The sequence below is a fragment of the Hemiscyllium ocellatum genome, chromosome 1, assembly GCF_020745735.1.
Source record: "Hemiscyllium ocellatum isolate sHemOce1 chromosome 1, sHemOce1.pat.X.cur, whole genome shotgun sequence".
NCBI classification, from domain to species: domain Eukaryota; kingdom Metazoa; phylum Chordata; class Chondrichthyes; order Orectolobiformes; family Hemiscylliidae; genus Hemiscyllium; species Hemiscyllium ocellatum.
Window position 1 is genome coordinate 145,289,194 of NC_083401.1, and position 20,042 is coordinate 145,309,235.

General features: G+C 41.6%; 1 protein-coding gene across 1 annotated transcript in view; it reads left to right on the forward strand.

Annotated features, from left to right (window-relative positions):
• Positions 1–2,764: 2,764 nt before the first annotated feature.
• The window catches only part of LOC132816760 (elongation of very long chain fatty acids protein 6-like), a 110,990-nt gene continuing 93,712 nt past the window's right edge, over positions 2,765–20,042 (forward strand). The window contains exon 1 of the mRNA XM_060826684.1: positions 2,765–2,978. Coding sequence (XP_060682667.1) covers positions 2,803–2,978 — 176 coding nt within the window. The 5' untranslated portion in view covers positions 2,765–2,802. The remainder of the gene's footprint in view (positions 2,979–20,042) is intronic.

The window sequence follows — 20,042 nt, forward strand, 5'->3', positions numbered from 1 at the left end:
AGTTGCCTGAGGCTGGAATTGAACCCTGGTCCCTGGTACTGTGGGGCAGCAGTGCTAACCACTGAGCTGCTGTGCCAAATAAATAATGAATGTTCGTAAATAGATTGCCTTTGTCTAAGGCCAGGATTCCCCTCACCTCCTGATGCCACAAAGTCTGTCCATCACCTATAAGGTGCAAGTCATGATTGTGATGGAATACTCCCCACTTGCTCAGATGAATGCAGCTCCAACAACACTAATTGGGCAGAGAGGGTGTTGGGGCTATTGTGAAGGCAAAGAATCCATATTTTTAAAAAAGTTTCTTAAAATAATAGCCTGAGACTAGGGAGGATACAATGATTTAAATGTTTAATCTCCTTATCGGGATATAACATTCAACTGCTTTGTTTTGATCCAATTGCAATCAGATTGCACTTTTTTTTGGCCACGTACGAAATTATTTAATCTCTTGAAGACTGATGGGAGAAAAAAAAGCTAAAAAGTATGTTTTCATTTTATTTTTACCACACTGCTTTATTGGTTATAAAACTGTTAAGACTGCTGCTGAAATTACTCAGCTAATGCTTGCTTTCTGATTGACTAGATAAGTGGGTGGCATGGTGGCACAGTAGTTAGCACTGCTGCCTCACAGTGCCAGCGCCTGTTTCTACACTGTAAGTAATCTAATCTAATCTAATAGATGGTGAAATGTGAAGATGGGTATGCCAAGTGACCAATGACTGGCAGCTAGGGAGGTTGCTGACAGGAGGTCTTGTCACCAAATCACCCAGGGACTGAGCCAACCAGAGTTGATAAACTATGTGCTGCAGTACTGCTTTCCAAAGGAACACTAAATCTATAGCCTCTAGATCACAGTACATTATTTCCTGGAAGAACTGAAGAATATATTTTGGCCAATATTTATCCTTCAGTCAATGTTTAGAAATGATTAACTGATTAACATAATGCTCTTTGTGAGATCTTGCTGCACACAAGTTAGCTACATTATTTCTAACTTTTACAACAATAACTACACTTCAAAAGTATGCAAGTGAATGTAAAATAGTCTGGGATTTCCTGAGACAATGGAAGACATTCTATATGTGCATTTGTCTTCAAGTATGCATTCTCATTAGGATTGTTTGCTGTCAGACAGGCTTGTGGAAAAATAGCTCTGTGTCACTATATATGAAACCATCATTAATATCAATGTTATTATTCTAATTAAATTTAAATCTGAATACTAATATCATATAAGTAATAAGAATGTAATACTAAGAGCAGAAAAGGCCTTTGGGCCTGCAGCCTGCTCTCCATTCAATAATAGGCTGGTCTTTGATTTGAACTCTACCTTCCTGCTTAATCCCCAAATCCCCTGGAGCACCACCACGCTCAAAAAGAACCAATCAACCTCAATCAATTTTGAAAACGATCAACAGCTTGAGCCCACTGGGGAATATAATCCCAATCCTATCACATTGTATTGCCCTTTGATGTGAAGAGCACTGCTTGTCACAGGCCACTTTCTTCCTGGTGGTGAAAATTTGAATAAAGATTTGAGCACCTTGTGTCTTTCACTGTGTCTCACAGCTGCACATACACACATGGGTGCTGGGGAAAAAATAAGCGGTAGTGTGGGGGTAAAAGGAAAAAAAAGACAGTGGTTCTGTCCACTCTGAATAAAGAAAATCCAATTCTTCAAATGAAGTACACAGCAGAAGGTCTGTGACTATTCATTGTATTTTAAAATCAAAGAAAAAGTGAGATGGAGAAAAGAAAACAACTGGGTAGTACTTTTAAAAGGAAAGCCATTTAAGCAAAACCAGCTGCTCAAGTGTCACACTTAATTATTATTTCAGAGTTTCAGCATCTGCAATATTTTGCTTAAGTAATTTAGGTAAAAGAACATTAAAAAAATCTTGGTGGGGGTGGGGGCAGAGGATAAATCAATATTTGTTTGTGTTTGGTGTGCTGCTGGTGGTCCATTAGGAGTTACTGATAATCTGTTCAGAGGGGATACTGTGCACTCAGAGTCATATAGCATGGAAACAGGCTCTTTGGTCTATCCAGTCCATGCCAAACATAATCCTAAACTAGTCCCACATCCTACTCCTGGCCTATATCCCTCCAACCTTTCCTATTCATATATCCACCCAAATATCTTTTAAACGTTGTAGTCTTACCCACATCCACCGCTTCACCAGGAGGTTCATTCCACACTCAAACCACCTTCTATGTAAAAAAATTACCTCGCCTGTCACCTTAAATCTTGAAATTCCCCACCTTGGGGAAAATACAACCACCCATCAACTCTATCTAAACATCTCATTATTTCATTAACTTCTATCAGGTCACTTCTTAACTTCCTACGCTCCAGGTAAAAAAGTTCCAGCCCATCTTTATAACTCAAACTTTGCATGATGGAGCAGGTGGGACTTGAATCCAGACTTGCTGGCTCAGGGGTAGTGGTACTACCGCTGCATTCTGGTGCAGCGGTCGGTCGATTAAAACTGAGTCGGCCAGACGGCTGGTTTGCAATGCAGAGGCTGAGGTTGTCCATAATCTTGCGACCTTCGGGATGAAACAACCACCAGCAGTCATCTCTCTTTCGAGGAGTGAGTCCCTGCCGTCGCAGTGTGGGTACAGCGACTTTACCTGAGAGGAAACGAATAGTCGGGAGGCAAATAGGACCACGCGGAGCCCGAGCCAGAGCTTCAGTCACAGGCGGTTGTGGGGCGGGGCCAGGAGCGGGCGGGACGGGGAGACCGCCGGGGGGTGGAGCGAGGCGAGACGGGGCGGCCGTTGGGAGCGTGCGCGTGTGCCATGTCCAGGCGGGCCGTCAATCAGACCCAAAAGAGACAGGGACAAGTTCCTCAGCACCGGGGAGAAGGCAAACTGAGCACAAACACTGGAAGTATGTCAGTGCTGGCGCTGCAGGAATATGAATTCGAGAGGCAGTTCAATGAGAGGGAAGCTATTCAATGGATGCAAGAAAATTGGTGAGTGATGCTTCCCAGAAGGACTTCCGGGGGGGAGAGAAAAGGGGAAAAAAAACGTTCGTTCTTCACTCTTTCCCCTTCCTCACGTTTCTGTTCGCGCCCCATATCCCTGTTGAAGTCTATTTTCTAAACAAAGCGAAAATGTGTTGGTTTAAATGCTGCCACCCTCCTCCTGGTATGCCCAAAGGGATGGGTTGGGGGGTGGGGAAGAAGTCGCCTGAAGGCACTTCTCTCGACCCCAATTCAACCGCCTGCTCCTCGGGCGGTTATTTCGTTGCTTTATTTCGGCTCCTTTTGCGCCCACAGTCAGGAGGTTAATTTCTGGGTTAAAACCACCGGGCATTACGGACCGTCTTTTGTCTTGGAATGGGAGTCTCCGGTGGGGAGCGTGTAAAACATTTCTTGAAAAGAAGCCCCCGCCCCCGCTGTCCCTTCCTTTAAGTCGTTTTGCCCAAAACCTGAGGGATCCTTTCTTGTCTGGTTATAAATCTGAAGGAAATCCTTGAGCAGATATTGGAACACGTGTAGAGAGCCCTGCGCTAACCGCCCGCCCCCTACCTGCTGGTAGGTCAAATCCATTTACAGTATGCAAGAACAGTGGTAAAAGAACTAAATCAAAGCTGCGACCTTGTAATAAACAGATGCCCCCGACGCTTAATCATTTGCGATAGCTGACTATCCTCCCGGGAAGATGGACTTTTCTTGTCTTGCTGACAGATGTTGGTTTAGTATTTGTATCCAACGAACGTGTGTGTAACATTACATTTGGAGTAATAGATCCACTCACTGCTTTGAGGTAGAGATGCTTTGCTTCTGTATTTCGTGTACTCTTTTATTCTTTTGACCCCTGATAGCCATTTCGTGATTGATCCATTTTAAACGAACCTCATTCCCTGTCCCGTGTAAAGGTTGGCACGAGTTTAGGCGGCAGGAATTATAATGAAGTAAAATTTCAGCCTGTCAAAAGTGTTAAGAGTTTCTATTTCTTGAAAAACTGGTATTCTGGTGTCATATCTGGGCATGAGCATGATTGTGTCCACTTTCATGTACAGTTGTACATCTACTGGAACTTAAAATATATGTTTATTTATTTGTATAATCATTCATGCAAAACTGAAGCAAATAAAAATCAGAAGACTGTTCTGTCTGGCAACATTTGTGGAGAGAGAGAGAAAAGAGGAAATCGCATTTGAGGAAAGTGAAGCGTATTGTTTCAGAACTGGACTACTATCCTTCACACACTTTAAATTCAGCATTGGTTACTCCAAACAGTTTTAAAATGGGCACTATCCTAATTTTGGACAAAATATTTGGATTTGTATGTTGATTTATGAATATACACATGGAGACAAATCATTATGATTAATCAAAATGGGATGATGTAGCTAAATAATAAATATATGAAATGGCTTTCAGGAATTTCACAGCGAATTACTTAGTAACTAATCACAGTGTATCAAAATATTAATACATGACCATTCATTAATAATACTTTTTTTTGTATCACACAACATTAACTATTATTTGTCTAAACCTACATTTAGTTTAAGAAAAACATTTTGTATCTGAACTTTGATTTGCAAGCAAAATAAAATTATACTTTCATAACCACCTTCAACCAGCAGATACCACTGCTTATACTTGGCCTTGTGAGTCGTAGGAAGGTAGTGCTAACAATGTAGTGAAGAATTGAAATGATTTTGATACGAAGCATAGACTTAAGTATAAGTCAACATAAAATACAGTGGGGCTGTTTAAAAAATATTGTTATCTGATATGATGGATCAGCTTTTTTTTTGTTTATGGGAGTTAGTATTATTTTTGCTCCGATACAAATCCCAAGGGTGTAGTTTTTTAAAAAAAAGTTTCTGATTTCAAGCAAACAGGATGGTGTAATTAAATGTCACTCGAAGATTTACAATCTTATGGTTAGGGTTTATACCTTGATAAGTTTTTTTTGTTCTATGTTTCCTTTGTACCTTGGTGTTAACTTGCAATATGTCGTTTTCTGTAAACAACTGATGCTAAGCTGTTACTCTAGTGTCTAAAACATGATTACACTAATAAAGGGGGAATACTATTACCATGATTTGTTTTTAGCTCCTGTGAGCAAATTGATTCCTTTTGTACCCCAGCGCCTCCATTATTTTACACTTGTGTCTTCCTGCTCTTGTCACATTCATTGAGTACATTACAAATCTGTTGTTGCTGTGTTGTGCTCGAAACTTTAGTTGCAGTGTATTCGAGGAGATCTTTTGTTCTTGAGAAACACCTCAGATTCTGGTTTAAAGTGGAAGGGTGCTTTAGTCTTTGAATCACTCATCATTGGTAAAGAACATTGCTGGAGTTTTGTTTGGAAGTGTAAACAGAAATAAAAACTGCAACTTTAAAACAAACCATAGTTTTTTTTGAGATTGGCAACCACAATAGGATATAAGCATACTTTTCTAGTCATCGATTCACATTTGTTCTTACTCCTACTGCCTCATTCTTGCCCATGTCTTGAAATCTCTCCAAGGTTTTGCCCCTTCCTGATCACTAAATTCCCTAATGTGGAGGTGCCAGCTTTGAACTGGAGTGGGCAAAGTTAAAAATCACACAATGCAGGGTTATAATGCAACATGTTTATTTGGAAGTACTAGCTCAGGTGGCGAATGGGGCAGCATAATAGGATATAGAATTTATAGCAAAATATCGTAGCGTCATACAACTGTTGCGATATATTGAACAAAGTAGATTGCTGTTCAGTCTTTCATCCTCATTTTGTTATAACTAAACCATTTATAACTTGTCCTAAAATCTCTTCCTTTAGCCTGATGCTACATTCTGTCTGGTTATATTTCCCTGAATCACCTTGGAACAACATTAAAGGATCTCAGGTTGTTTCAATTGAAATGAGCATTGTAATTGCTTTGGTTTTCTACATAGCGTACCCAGTTATGTGGTTGTCTGTAGTTTACAGCATATGTAAAAATGTGGATTATTCTCTGTGAAATTAATGACAGAAAATGTTTTCTAATAATTTGGAGCAGTATTTTTGAGGATAAACTAGTAGTTGTTGACTTAGCGTGTAAAAGACTGGTATTACTTAGATTAAATCAGATTTAAACGAAAGCGTTCAAGTATGTATTTTGAGCAAAGCTCTTCAGGGCGAAGCATGACTAACATAAATGATTGACTAAAATACAAATAAATTTAGTCACTTATTAGAGGGGAGAAATGCCATATGGAAGCACAGTTCTAGATTATTTTGTTTTGCAGCCTTTAATTTTATAACTTGTCTCAGTTGTAAGTACCTAGTGTTACCCTGTTTAACCGAGATCAACTGACCAATACTGATCATCTTATGATGTCTTCTGACAGAAAACTAGCCAATCAAAAGGCAGGAACGCTGTAATGACTGCTCCAAGCTGATCTGCATGAGATTACATCACTGGAGGCTTGTCTCATTCCGGCAGTTAGATGTCATGCAGTTACGTTCATAAAAAAGTTCTACATGTTGACTCCACACGGTTTAACTCGCCTGCAGGTTAACTGTTTCAGTACTAAATGGACTGAAAAGTAACTATTTAAACTATTTCTGACAGATTAGCTGCATCCAAATGTACGTGTATATACATATATAACTAGAGTAAAACTGTAAACTGATCTGAACATTTATGATTATGGTTTTGGTATTTTTCCTTCATTGTAGAGAAAGTGAATCATGATAAATGAGTGCTGCCCTACAAAAGTGAGTCTGTGGCAAACTGAATTCAGAAAACTATCCAGGATTTTTTATTTCTTTACCAGTGACTATTTAAAAAATTTACTTAGTTTTTTGTGTGTGTATATATGTTAAGTCCGTTTTTTAGGGAAAAAAAACTATAGCGGAGAGGTATCAGAAAGTATTCTAACTCATACTTTTACAAGCTAACTAAGTAATTAACTAACTAAGCAGAGATGGCTGGGCAGGTGATGTGCTGTTGCTGTATGATGTGGGAGCTGGCTGATCCCATTGTGAACGGCAGTGACCACATCTGCAGCAAGTGTTGGTTGCTGGAAGAACTCCGGATCAGAGTTGATGATCTGGAATCCTTGCTTCAAACACTGGGGCACATCCGGGAGGGGGAGAGTTACCTGGACGCTTTGTTTCAGGAGGCAGTCACACCTGGGATATTAAATAATTCGCATTCAGCTAGTGATCAGGCACAACAGAGTGTGACTGTAAGTGAGGCAGGTAGGGGGAACCTGAGTTCAGGAGTGGAGGAGCCTCAGCCCTTGACCTTGTCCAACAGGTACGAGATTCTTGCTCCCTGTTCGGATGAGGAAAAGGGCTCTGGACAGGATGAGCCAACTGACCAAGGCACCATGAAGGCCATTCAAGAGGGGGGAGCTAATAGACAAGTAGTGGTTATAGGGGATTCTATAATTAGGGGGACAGATAGTATCCTTTGCAAGCCGGATCGGGAGTCTCGCATGGTGTGTTGCCTGCCCGGTGCCAGGGTGCGGGACATCTCCGACCGGCTTGAAAGGATATTGGAGCGGGAGGGGGGAGGATCCAGTTGTTGTGGTCCATGTTGGTACTAACAACATAGGCAAGGCTAGGGTGGAGGACCTGTTTGGGCATTACGAAGCACTAGGCAGGAAATTGAAGCACAGGTCCTCAAGGGTCATAATCTCCGGATTACTGCCCGAGCCACGTGCCAATTGGCATAGGGACAAGAAAATTAGGCAAGTAAACACGTGGCTAAGGGATTGGTGTTGGAAAGAGGGATTCCACTTCATGGGGCATTGGCATCAGTTTTGGAACAGGGGGGATCTGTACCGTTGGGACGGTCTCCACCTGAACCGATCGGGTACCAATGTTCTAGCGAAGAGGATAAATAGGGTGGTCAGTAGGACTTTAAACTTCTGAGTTGGGGGGAAGGGAAAGTGAAAGCGACAGGGAGTATGGCGTTAAATGGAAAGATAAGCAGCAGGATAGCATGTGTCCAGGCGGATTTAAAATTGAGGCAGACTGAGAATGCAGAAAAAAGCAAGGATAACTTAGGACATCATATGACTTCCAACATCTCTAATGATAAGGAAGTTATCAGCCAGAGAATGCTCGTAGCATTCATAACAAAGTCGGTGAACTAATGGCACAGATAACAGTGAATGATTATGATGTGGTAGGCATCACAGAGACTTGGTTACAGGGGGGTCAGGATTGGCAGTTAAACCTCAATGGTTTTTCAACTTATCGAAAAGACAGAGAGGTGGGCAGAGGGGGTGGGGTTGCCTTGTTAGTTAAAAACAAAATTAAATCAATGGTATTGAATGACATAGCGTCGGATGATGTGGAAGTCTGTGTGGGTGGAATTGAGGAACCACAAAGGCAAAAAAACCATAATTGGTGTTGTGTATAGACCTCCTAACAGTGGTCAGGACCAGGGACGCAACATGTACCGGGAAATAGAGAAGGCATGTCAGAAAGGCAAGGTCACATTGATCATGGGAGACTTCAATATGCAGGTGGACTGGGTAAATAATGTTGCTAGTGGATCCAAAGAAAGGGAATTCATGGAATGCTTACAGGATGGCTTTTTGGAACAGCTTGTCATGGAGCCCACAAGAGAGCAGGCTATTCTGGACCTAGTGCTTTGCAATGAACCAGACTCTATAAAAGATCTTAAAGTAAGGGAACCCTTAGGAAGTAGCGATCATAATATGGTAGAGTTCAGTCTGGAGTTTGAAAGAGAGAAGGCAAAATCGGATGTAATGGTGTTACAGTTAAATAAAGGTAATTATGAGGGCATGAGAGAGGAACTGACAAAAATAGACTGGAAGCAGAGGCTAACCGGGAAGACAGTAGAGCAAAAATGGCAGGAGTTTGTAGGTATAATTGAGGACACTATACAGAGGTTCATCCCCAAGAAAAGAAAGATTATCTGGGGAAGGATTAGACAACCATGGCTGACCAAGGAAGTCAGGAAATGTATTAAAGAAAAAGAGAGATCCTATAAAGTGGCTAAGAACAGTGGGAAATCGGAAGATTGGGAAGGATACAAAAGCAAACAGAGGATAACAAAAGTGTAATAAGAAATGAGAGGATCAAATATGAAGGTAGGCTAGCCAGTAATATTAGAAATGATAGTAAAAGTTTCTTTCAGTACATAAGAAACAAACGACAGGCAAAAGTAGACATTGGGCCACTTCAAACTGATGCAGGAAGCCTAGTGATGGGAGATAAGGAAATAGCAGGAGAACTTAACAAGTACTTTGCGTCAGTTTTTACAGTGGAAGACGTGAGTAATATCCCAAAAATTAAAGGGAGTCACGGGGCTGAGTTGAGTATGATTGCCATTATGAATGGGATAGTGCTAGAAAAGTTAAAAAGTCTTAAAATTAGTAAATCTCCTGGCCCCAATGGGATACACCCTAGAGTTCTGAGAGAGGTGGCTGAGGAAATAGCAGAGGCATTGGTTGAGATCTTTCAAGAGTCACTGGAGTCAGGAAAGGTCCCGGATGATTGGAAGATGGCTGTTGTAACCCCCTTGTTCAAGAAAGGATCAAGGCAAAAGATGGAAAATTATAGGCCAATCAGTTTAACCTCGGTTGTTGGTAAAATTCTAGAATCCATCATTAAGGATGAGGTTTCTAAATTCTTGGAAGAGCAGAGTCTGATTAGAACAAGTCAACATGGATTTAGTAAGGGGAGGTCATGCCTGACAAACCTGTTGGAATTTTTTGAAGAGGTAACAAGTAGGTTAGACCAGGGAAACCCAGTGGATGTGGTCTATCTAGACTTTCAAAAGGCCTTTGATAAGGTGCCATACGGGAGGTTGCTGAGCAAGGTGAGGGCCCATGGTGTTCGAGGTGAGCTGCTGGGATGGATTGAGGATTGGCTGTCTAACAGAAGGCAGAGAGTTGGAATAAAAGGTTCTTTTTCAGAATGGCAGCCGGTGACGAGCGGTGTCCCGCAGGGTTCGGTGTTGGGGCCACAGCTATTCGCATTATATATTAATGATTTGGATGAGGGGACTGGGGGCGTTCTAGCGAAGTTTGCCGATGATACGAAGTTAGGTGGACAGGCAGGTAGTACTGAAGAAGTGGGGAGGCTACAGAAGGATCTAGACAGGTTGGGAGAGTGGTCCAGGAAATGGCTGATGGAATTTAACGTGAGCAAGTGCGAGGTCTTGCACTTTGGCAAAAAGAATAAAAGCATAGACTACTTTCTAAATGGTGAGAAAATTAGTAAAGCCAAAGCGCAAAGGGATCTGGGAGTGCTAGTCGAGGATTCTCTAAAGGTAAACATGCAAGTTGAGTCCGTGATTAAGAAAGCAAATGCAATGTTGTCTCTTATCTCAAGAGGGTTGGAATATGAAAGCAGAGATGTGCTACTGAGACTCTATAAAGCTCTGGTTAGGCCCCATTTGGAGTACTGTGTTCAGTTTTGGTCCCCACACCTCAGGAAGGACATACTGGCACTGGAACGTGTCCAGCGGAGATTCACGCGGATGATCCCTGGAATGGCAGGTCTAACATACGAGGAACGGCTGAGGATACTGGGATAGTATTCGTTGGAGTTTAGAAGATTGAGGGGAGACGTACAAGATAATACATGGCTTGGAAAAGGTGGACGCTAGGAAATTGTTTCCGTTAGGTGAGGAGACTAGGACCCGTGGACACAGCCTTAGAATTAGAGGGGGTCAATTCAGAACAGAAATGCGGAGACACGTCTTCAGCCAGAGGGTGGTGGGCCTGTGGAATTCATTGCCACGGAGTGCAGTGGAGGCAGGGACGCTAAATGTCTTCAAGGCCGAGATTGATAGATTCTTGTTGTCTCGAGGAATTAAGGGCTACAGGGAGAACGCTGGTAAGTGGAGTTGAAATGCCAATCAGCCATGATTGAATGGTGGAGTGGACTCGATGGGCCGAATGGCCTTCCTTCCACTCCTATGTCTTATGGTCTTATAGGTGTAAGTTGCCATCCTAGCTGTTATACATGCAAAATAGTTTTGAGTGCTGTGAACTTAACCAGAAACTGATAAGCACATTCTGCCCTGCAAAGCTCATGGCCCAAATAGTAGTTAAATTCTGTGTTTACATACAGCAATTAAACTGGCCTTGCACATGAATGAGTGAATTTCCTATGACAATAACAAGAGCCGGACCATGCTTACTAGTGGGTGAGGGATTTCTTGCTGCCACCCTGCCTGAAAACTTAAGTGGTCAGCCATTGAAAATTCTAGAGGGAAGCCTTGTGTATGCAATTGATGAACTATGCCAGACTGATGAAATTTCAGAAGGGCTTGCAAACGGGATGCCAGTATTGAATGAGGCTGCTCAACAGTGTAATTCAGAGTTCTGTCCATATCATAATTTTGGAGTCCACTTGTACAAGCTGTTCAATCGCCATCAACAATGGTCCTTAAAGTGATCAATGCAGATGGTCAGAAAAAGGCTGTAGAAGATATTTTTACATGGGCCCTGGAGGAAGGTATTCAGGACCATTCTCTCTAACCAGATTTATCAACTGGTTCAAAACAGGAGCTAGCCAATTTTTGATTATCCAATAAGCAAATTGAAAAGTTGACCGCAACTCATTTAAGTAACGACCGTTGGATCTTGCTGTAATGACTGGGTGGGCAGCATAGTTGTTGCATTGACTTTGAATGCTCCTTGAAAATAGACCCCTGCTTACTAAACAATAGGATGGTTGTTGATAAAGTTATGTAAAGTGCAAGCAATAAGGTGAAAGATTACAGGAAGTGTATGTGATATACAAGACTTTTACTTTACATTTTACCATGTGACCAATGTACTTGGTGTATTTTATACTTTGATAAGGAAAACCAAATGGTGAACTGAGTTCACATTTGCCCCAGTGTCTGATTGGTAAATCTTGCTAAGGTCATGAAAGGTGTAATACATAGTGGCTGGTGTAATATACCAGTTGAGATCTGGACTGTGCAGTCTAATGTCACTGATCATGATCAAGTCTATTAAAACCTGTTAGTATTGTGGAAATATTTTTTGTAAACTTCACACATTTGGAGCTAACATTAACTACAATTTCATTTTTTGTTGAGCTATTGTTTTGCGATTCATGCATGAAGACTCCCAAAAGTCCCTCTGTAACTTTATACAATCTTTCACCATTTAAATAACATTCAGCTCCTGTATCCTTCCTGCCAAGATGTATATCCTCACATTTTCCCCACATATATATTTCATGTGCCAAATGTTTGTCCACCTGTTTAATGTGTCTGTATCCTTCTGCGGACTCTGTCATCATCATTATTTGCCCTCCCACCAATTTTTTGTCTTATGCAAACTTGATTATGCGGGTTGTACTGTTATAACGCACATTTCGTTAATGCAAATTAGCTATAATGCAATTGATGAATTGGGGGTACTGTTTCTAAAGTGCAAACTTTTAAAATGCGTATTTGTTATAATGTGATTCCATCCCCATTAGTTGAAATGGTGCTGCTTTTATGCGATTTTCTCAGAATACAGGATTGCACAAGAATGGAAAGCTGACTTTGTGCATTAACTTTCCTCAGTTACTATGGTTGATAACTGTGATACCAGCACTGTCCCTGAGGCACTCCACTAGTCCCAAGTTGCCATCCTGAAAATGCCCCCCACCCTGATCCATCTGTTTCTTTTTCTATGGGCAGGTAAGTAAAAATATACAGTACCTTATCAAACACCATCTGAAAGTCGAAATTGCATCCACTGCTTCCACTTTAGCTTGTTACCTGATAAATTTACTGGAATTCTTTGAAGATATATGATTTCTGCTTCATGCAGCCATGCTGACTCTGCTGACATATTAATCTCTGCTATTAATCCTTTCTAATAAAATCAAACATTTTCCAAATAACAAACATTAAGCATTTGGTCTATAGTTACATTTTGACAGTTTTCCAGTCCCTGGGACCTTTTCAGAATCCAGTGATTCTGAAGGATTACTACTAGTGCATCCACTGATTATTTTTCTACTTCCTTTTAATATCCCAGGACACATCCCATCTGGTCCAGGGGACCTGTTAGTCTTTAGTCTCCATTAGTTTCATTAGAACTTAGAACAATACAACGCAGAACAGGCCTTTCAGCCCTCGTTGCATCAATCTGTGAACTAATCTAAGTCCGTCCCCCTACACTATCCCATCATCATCCACATGCTTATCCAAGGATTGTTTAAATCTCCCTAATGTGGCTGAGTTATCTACATCTGCAGGCAGGGCTGTCCACGACGTTACCACTCTGAGTAAAGAACTTGCCTCTGACATCTGTCTTAAATCTAACACCCTTCAATTTGTACCTATGCCCCCTCGTACAAGCTAACATCATCATCCGAGGAAAAAGAGTCTCTCTATCTAATCTCATGATCATCTTGTATGTCTCAATCAAATCCCCTCCTTGCCTTCTTCCTTCCAATGAGATTGGTGTTCTTGGAGCTTCCAATTGGAAGAATGTACATTTGGACAGGGTACACAAGAATGCTTCAAACATCGGGTTTGCCCTCATTGTTATCTGTCAGCATTTGGTAATGCATTTGTTTGATTTGAGGTACATTTGACCTTCGATATGATCACCTGTCATCGGAAAATATCTTTTGGGTTTAGGCATGGAGTTGTCCACTGGACAAGGTAGAAAAGGAAGCTTGCAATAGAAGCTCTAAGATATAATACTTACATTAAAAGAACAAGACTGAGAAGTAAGTTGAAATATTTTTTGCAGGCAGTACCCATTCTGGAGGTCATTCACAAGTTGATCTTTATGTAAGTCAGCACAGAGTAATACAAAGCAGCTATTCGTAATTACAGGAAATGTTCATATGTTGGGTCTTTAAGCTTGCATTCTTGTGTAGGATTGCGTTTGTTAGAAAGATGTTTTTAAATTGGGGACTCCTTGCATTTTCGAATTAGTCTATTCAAAGTCTTTGTTATACATCTTTTGGAGCAATTGGTACTTGGATCTGGGCATCCTGATTTAGAGGTAAGGACGCTTCCACTGTGCCATAAATGTTCCACCGACTTTAGTGTCATTTGCAAACTTACTAACCCATCCATCTGTGCCTGTGTCTAACTCCTTTTTATAAATGACAAACAGCAGTCGGCCCAAAACAGATCCTTGTGGCACTGCATGAGTAACTGGACTCCAGGCTGAATATTGTCCATCAACCACCACTCACTGCTGCCTTACAGAAAGCAAGTATGTGATCCAAACTGCTAAATCACCCTCAACCCCATGCCTCTGTATTTTCTCAACAGCCTACAATGTGGAACCTTATCAAAGGCTTTATTGAGGTCCATGTACACCACGTCAACTGCCCTACCCTCATCCACATGGTTGGTCGCCTTCTCAAAAAAACTTAATGAGGTTTGTGAGACAAGACCTGCCCTTGATGAAACCATGTTGACTATCTGCATTAAAATTGTTGCTTGCAAGGTGATTATAAATCCTATCTCTCATAATCCTTTCCAAAACTTTTCCTACAACAGACGTAAGGTTCATTGGTCTGTAACTATCTGAATCATTTCTACTGCCCTTCTTGAACAAGGGCACAAAATTTGCAATCCTCCCGCCCTAAACCTGTAGACAAAGACAACTCAATGATCAAAGCCAAAGGCTCCAACGTAACTTCCCTAGCTTCCCAGAGAATCCTCTGACAAATCCCATCTGGCTCAGCGTATTTGTCTGCTTTCACTCCTTTGAGAATTGATATCACCTCTTCATTACTAACCTCAATCCTTTCTCGTCTAATATGTTGTATCTCATTCTTCTCCTCTACACTATTCTCCTTTTCCTGAGTGAAAACAGATGAGAAATATTCATTTAGCACCTCTCTGATCTTCACAGGGTCCACACACAACTTCCCAATTCTGTCTTTGGCTGTGTTCCTACCCTAGTCATCCTTTTATTCCTCACATACACATAGAAAGCTTTAGGGTTCTCCTTTACTCTACCTGCTAAAGACTGCTCATGTCCTCTCTTTGCTCTTCTTAACTCTGTCTTTAAATCCTTCCTGACTATTCTGTACCTCTCCATTTCCTCATCTGAACCATCTCATCTCATTGTCACATAAGCCGCCTCCTTCTACTTAACAAGAGATGCAATTTCTGTAGTAAACCACGGTACCCTTACTTTATCACTTCCTGCCTGCCTGACAGGGACATACCTATCGAGGACACACAATATCTGTTCCTTAAACCAGTTCCACATTTCGATTGTCCCCATTCTGTGCGTCCTAAATCTTGCCTAATCACATTATAATTGCCCTTGCCCCATTGATAACTCTTGCCTTGTGGCATGTACCTGTCCCCTTCCATCGCTAAACAAACGTAACTGAATTATGGTCACTTTCTTCAAAGTGCTCACCTACCATAAAATCAAACACCTGGCCTGGTTCATTACCAAGCACCGTGTGGCCTCCCCTATTGTCAGCCCTTTGCCATACTGTGTCAGGAAACCTCCTGCACATACTGGAAAAAAACTGATCCATCTGACGACTAGTATTTTCTCTGCTCTGATAGTTATTAGATTTATTTCCTCTCCTTTTTTGCCCATTGATTGTTTAGTAATTTTGGAATGTTTTATCAGTCTTCATTGTAAAAGACAGTTATGAAGTATTTATTCAACTCCTGTTACTGCATGAGTGGTGACTGTGCCCCTGTGTTGAAATGACAGGCGGCAGAACTTTCCTTAAAAATCTATCTCTTTTAACTCTGTCATTTTTCTATTCTACATTGTTTGTTAAATTTTACTTTGCTTTTGTGAAGTGTCTTAGAATGTTGAAGCTTGTTAAAGGCTGTATATAAATACATATACTATTATCATCAAATGTGAGTGTCCTGGTCAGTTATACATTACAGCAGCTCAATATTTGAGAGCATTGACCGCAGGAGTTCCTCAGACTGTCAGTGTCTAAAGTTGGGGCTGTCTGAAGAGACTTATTGACAGAATAATTATGCTAAAGAGGTGCAAACCGCTGCTCAAGATAATCCTTCCATTTAAAACAGTTTAAATGGCATATATAAAAACAAACATGGAAGAAACTAGGTCAGGCAGCATCAGTGGAGAGAAGCAGAGCTAGCATTTCAAATTGATGGCCTTTTATTGGAGCTTTGATCAGAATTCTAACCTCTGCAATATTTTGATTTTGTACTTCTGTTTGTGATGCTGTTGTAATTGTGCAGATGGTGACTGCAACTGCATTTTGAAGGTTGGTTTGCGTAAGTGAAACAAGTTTAAGGGACGAAGCTTATTCTTGAACTCCTTGACTGTGTGTGTAGACTAAAAGTGGTTTGATATTGGTGGCCGGATTTGCATACCATTGTAGACTGCTCCATTCTTTCTTGTTTAAAAATATTGGCCATGTTAAGGTACCAAAACGATACGAAGCTCATAGAGTCATAAAGATGTACATATAGATGTACAGCAGGGAAACAGACCCTTTGGTCCAACTAGTCCATGCTGAACGATATCCTAACCTAATCCAGTTCCGTTTGCCAGTCCCATATCCCTTTTAAACCCTTCCTATTGATATACCCATCCAGACGCCCTTTAAATGCTGTAATTGTACAGCCTTCGCCATTTCCTCTGGCAGCTCATTCCACCATCTGTGCATGAAAAAGTTGTCCCTTTAGGTCCCTTTTAAATTTTTCCCCTCTCGCCCTAAACCTATGCCCTCTAGTTCTGGACTCACCATCCCAGGGAAAAGACCTTAGTCTGTTTACCCTATCCATGCCCCTCGTGATTTTATAAACCTCTAAGGTCACACCTCAGCCTTCCCCTCCAGGGAAGTGAGTCAAAGAAATGTACAGCACGGAAACCGACCTTTCGGTTCAACCTGTCCATGCAGACCAGATATCCCAACCCAATCTAGTCCCACCTGCCAGCACCCGGCCAAAATCCCTTCAAACCCTTCCTATTCATATACCTATCCAAATGCCTTTTTAAATGTTGCAATTGTACCAACCTCCATCACTTCTGCTGGCAGCTCATTCCATACACCTACCAGCCTCTGCGTGAAAAAGTTGCTCCTTAGGTCTCTTTTATATCTTTTGTCTCTCACCCTAAACCTATGCCCTCTGGTTCTGGACTCCCCACCCCAGGGAAAAGACTTTGTCTATTTATCCTATCCATACCCCTCATAATTTTGTAAACCTCTATAAGGTTTAATCCTCCAACCGTGGCAACATCCTTGTAAATCTTTTCTGAACCCTTCCAAGTTTCACAACATCTTTCCGAAAGGAAGGAGACCAGAATTGCATGCAATATTCCAACGGTGGCATAACCATTGTCCTGTACATCCGCAACATGGCCTCCCAACCCCTGTACTCCATACTCTGACGAATATAAGAAAGCATACCAAACACTGCCTTCAATATCCTATCTACCTTCAACTGCACTTTTAAGGAGCTAGGAACCTGCATTCCAAGGTCTATTTGTTCAGCAACACTCCCTAGGACCTTATTATTAAGTGTATAAGTCCTGCTAAGATGTGCTTTCTCAAAATGCAGTACCTCGCATTTATCTAAATTAAACTCCATCTGCCACTCCTTAGCCCATTGGCCCATCTGATCAAGATCCAGTTTTAGTCTGAGGTCACCTCCTTCACTGTCCACCAAACCTCCAATTTTGATGATATCTTAAAACTTACTAACTGTACCTTTTATGCTCTCATCCAAATCATTTATATATATATGAAGAAAAGTAGTGCACCCGGCACCAATCCTTGTGGCACTCCAGTCTGAAAAACAACCCTCTACCACCACCTTCTGTCTTCTACCTTTGAGCCAGTTCTATATCCAAATGGCTAGTACTCCCTGTATTCCCTGAGATCTAACCAGCCTCTCACAGGGAACCTTGTCGCATGCCTTACTGAGGTCCATATAAAACATGTCCACCTCTTTGCCCTCATCAATCCTCATTGTTACTTCTTCAGGAAACTCTGTCAAGTTTGTGAGACATGAATTCCCATGCACAAAGCCATGTTGACTATCCCTAATCAGTCCTTGCCTTTCCATATGCATGTAAATCCTGTCACTCAGGCTTCCCTCCAACAACTTGCCCACCACCGACGTCAGGCGCACTGGTCTACAGTTCCCTGGCTTGTCCTTACCACCCTTCCTAAACAGTGGCACCCCGTTAGCAAGCCTTCAGTCTTCGGGCACCTCACTTGTGACTGTCGACGATACAAATATCTCAGCAAGGGGTCCAGCAATCACTTCCCTAGTTTCCCATAGAGTTTGAGGGTACACTTGATCAGGACCTGGGAATTTATCCACTTTTAAGTGTTTCAAGACATCCAGCACTTCCTCCTGTAATATGGACATTTTTCAAGATGTCACCATCTATTTCCCTACATTCTATATATTCCACGTCCTTTTCCACAATAAATACTGATGCAAAATACTCGTTTAGTATCTCTCCCACCCCCTGCGCCTCCACACAAAGGCTGCCTTGCTGATCTTTGAGGGGCCCTGTCCTCTCCCGAGTTACCGTTTTGTCCTTAATGTATTTGTAAAAACTCTTTGGATTCCCCTTAGCTTCGGCAAATAGGGTTATCTCATGTCCCCTTTTTGCCCTCCTGATTTCCCTCTTCCGTATACTCCTACTGCTTTCATACTCTAAGGATTCGCTCGATCTATCCTGTTTATATCTGACATATACTTCCTTCTTTTTCTGAACCAAACCCTCGCTTTCTTTAGTCATCCACCATTCCATTCAACAACCAACCTTTCCTTTCACCCTGACAAGAATATACGGTGTCTACACTCTTATTATCTCAATTTCTAGCCATCCCTTTTCCTGCGAACATCTGCCCGCAATCAGCGTTTGAAAGTTTTTGCCTAATACCGTCAAAATGAGCCTTCCACCAATTTAGAACTTCAACTTTTAGATTTGGTCTATCCTTTTCCATCACCAATTTAAAACTAATAGAGTTATGATCGCTGGCCACAAAGTGCTCCTCCTCTGACATTTCAGTCACCTACCCTGCCTAATTTCCCAACAGTAGGTCAAGTTTTGCACCTTCTCCAGTAGCTATATCCCCTTTTTGAATCAGAAAATTTTCTTGTGCCTGCTTAACAAATTCCTCTCCATCTAAACCCTTAACACTCTGGCAGTCCTAGTCTATGTTTGGAAAGTTAAAATCCACGACCATTACCACACTATTATTCTTACAGATAACTGAGATCTCCTTACAAGTAGTCAGTCAATTTCTTGTTGACTATTAGGAGGTCTACAATACAATCTCAATAAAGTGATCATCCCTTTCGTATTTCTCAGTTCCACCCAAGTAACTTCCCCAGATGTATATCCGGGAATATTCTCCTTCAGTACAGCTGTAATGCTATCCCTTATCAAAAACATCACTCTGCCTCCTCTCTTGCCTCTCTTTTTTTGTCCTTCCTGTATTTGTATCCTGGAACATTAAACTGCCGGTCCTGCCCATCCCTGAGCCACATTTCTGCAATTGCTATAATATCACAGTCCCATGTTCATAACCATGCCCTGAGTTCATCTGTCTTCCTTGGCAAACATGCAGTTTATCAGTCTTACCTTGTTCTCTGCTTTGCTTTGTCCCTGCCTGTCTTGACTGCTTAACTCACTTCTGTTCTCAACAGTACCAATCTCAGAATGATTTCATTCCTCATTATTTCCCTGCGTCCCACCCCTGCCTTAATAGTCTAAATCCTCCTGAGCAGCTCCCTGGCAGTATATTTGTCCTTTTCCAATTTAGATGAGATTCGTCCTTCTTGTACAGGTCAGTTCTACCCCAAAAGAGATTGCAATGATCCAAAAATGTAAATCCTTCTCCCGTATACCAGCTCCTCAGTCATGCATTCATCTGCTCTGTCGTCTTATTCCTATCCTCACTCGCAGCACCAAGAGTAATCCAGATATTACTACTCTTGAGGATTTAATTTTAAAATTCCTGCTTAACTCTCTCTCTCTTCTTCCCTCAGAATCTCATCCTTTTACCTTCCAATGTCATTGGTACCAATGAGTAAAATGACCTCCTGCTGGCCCCTCTTGCCCCTTGAGAAACTTCTGCACCCTCTCTGAGACATCCATGAT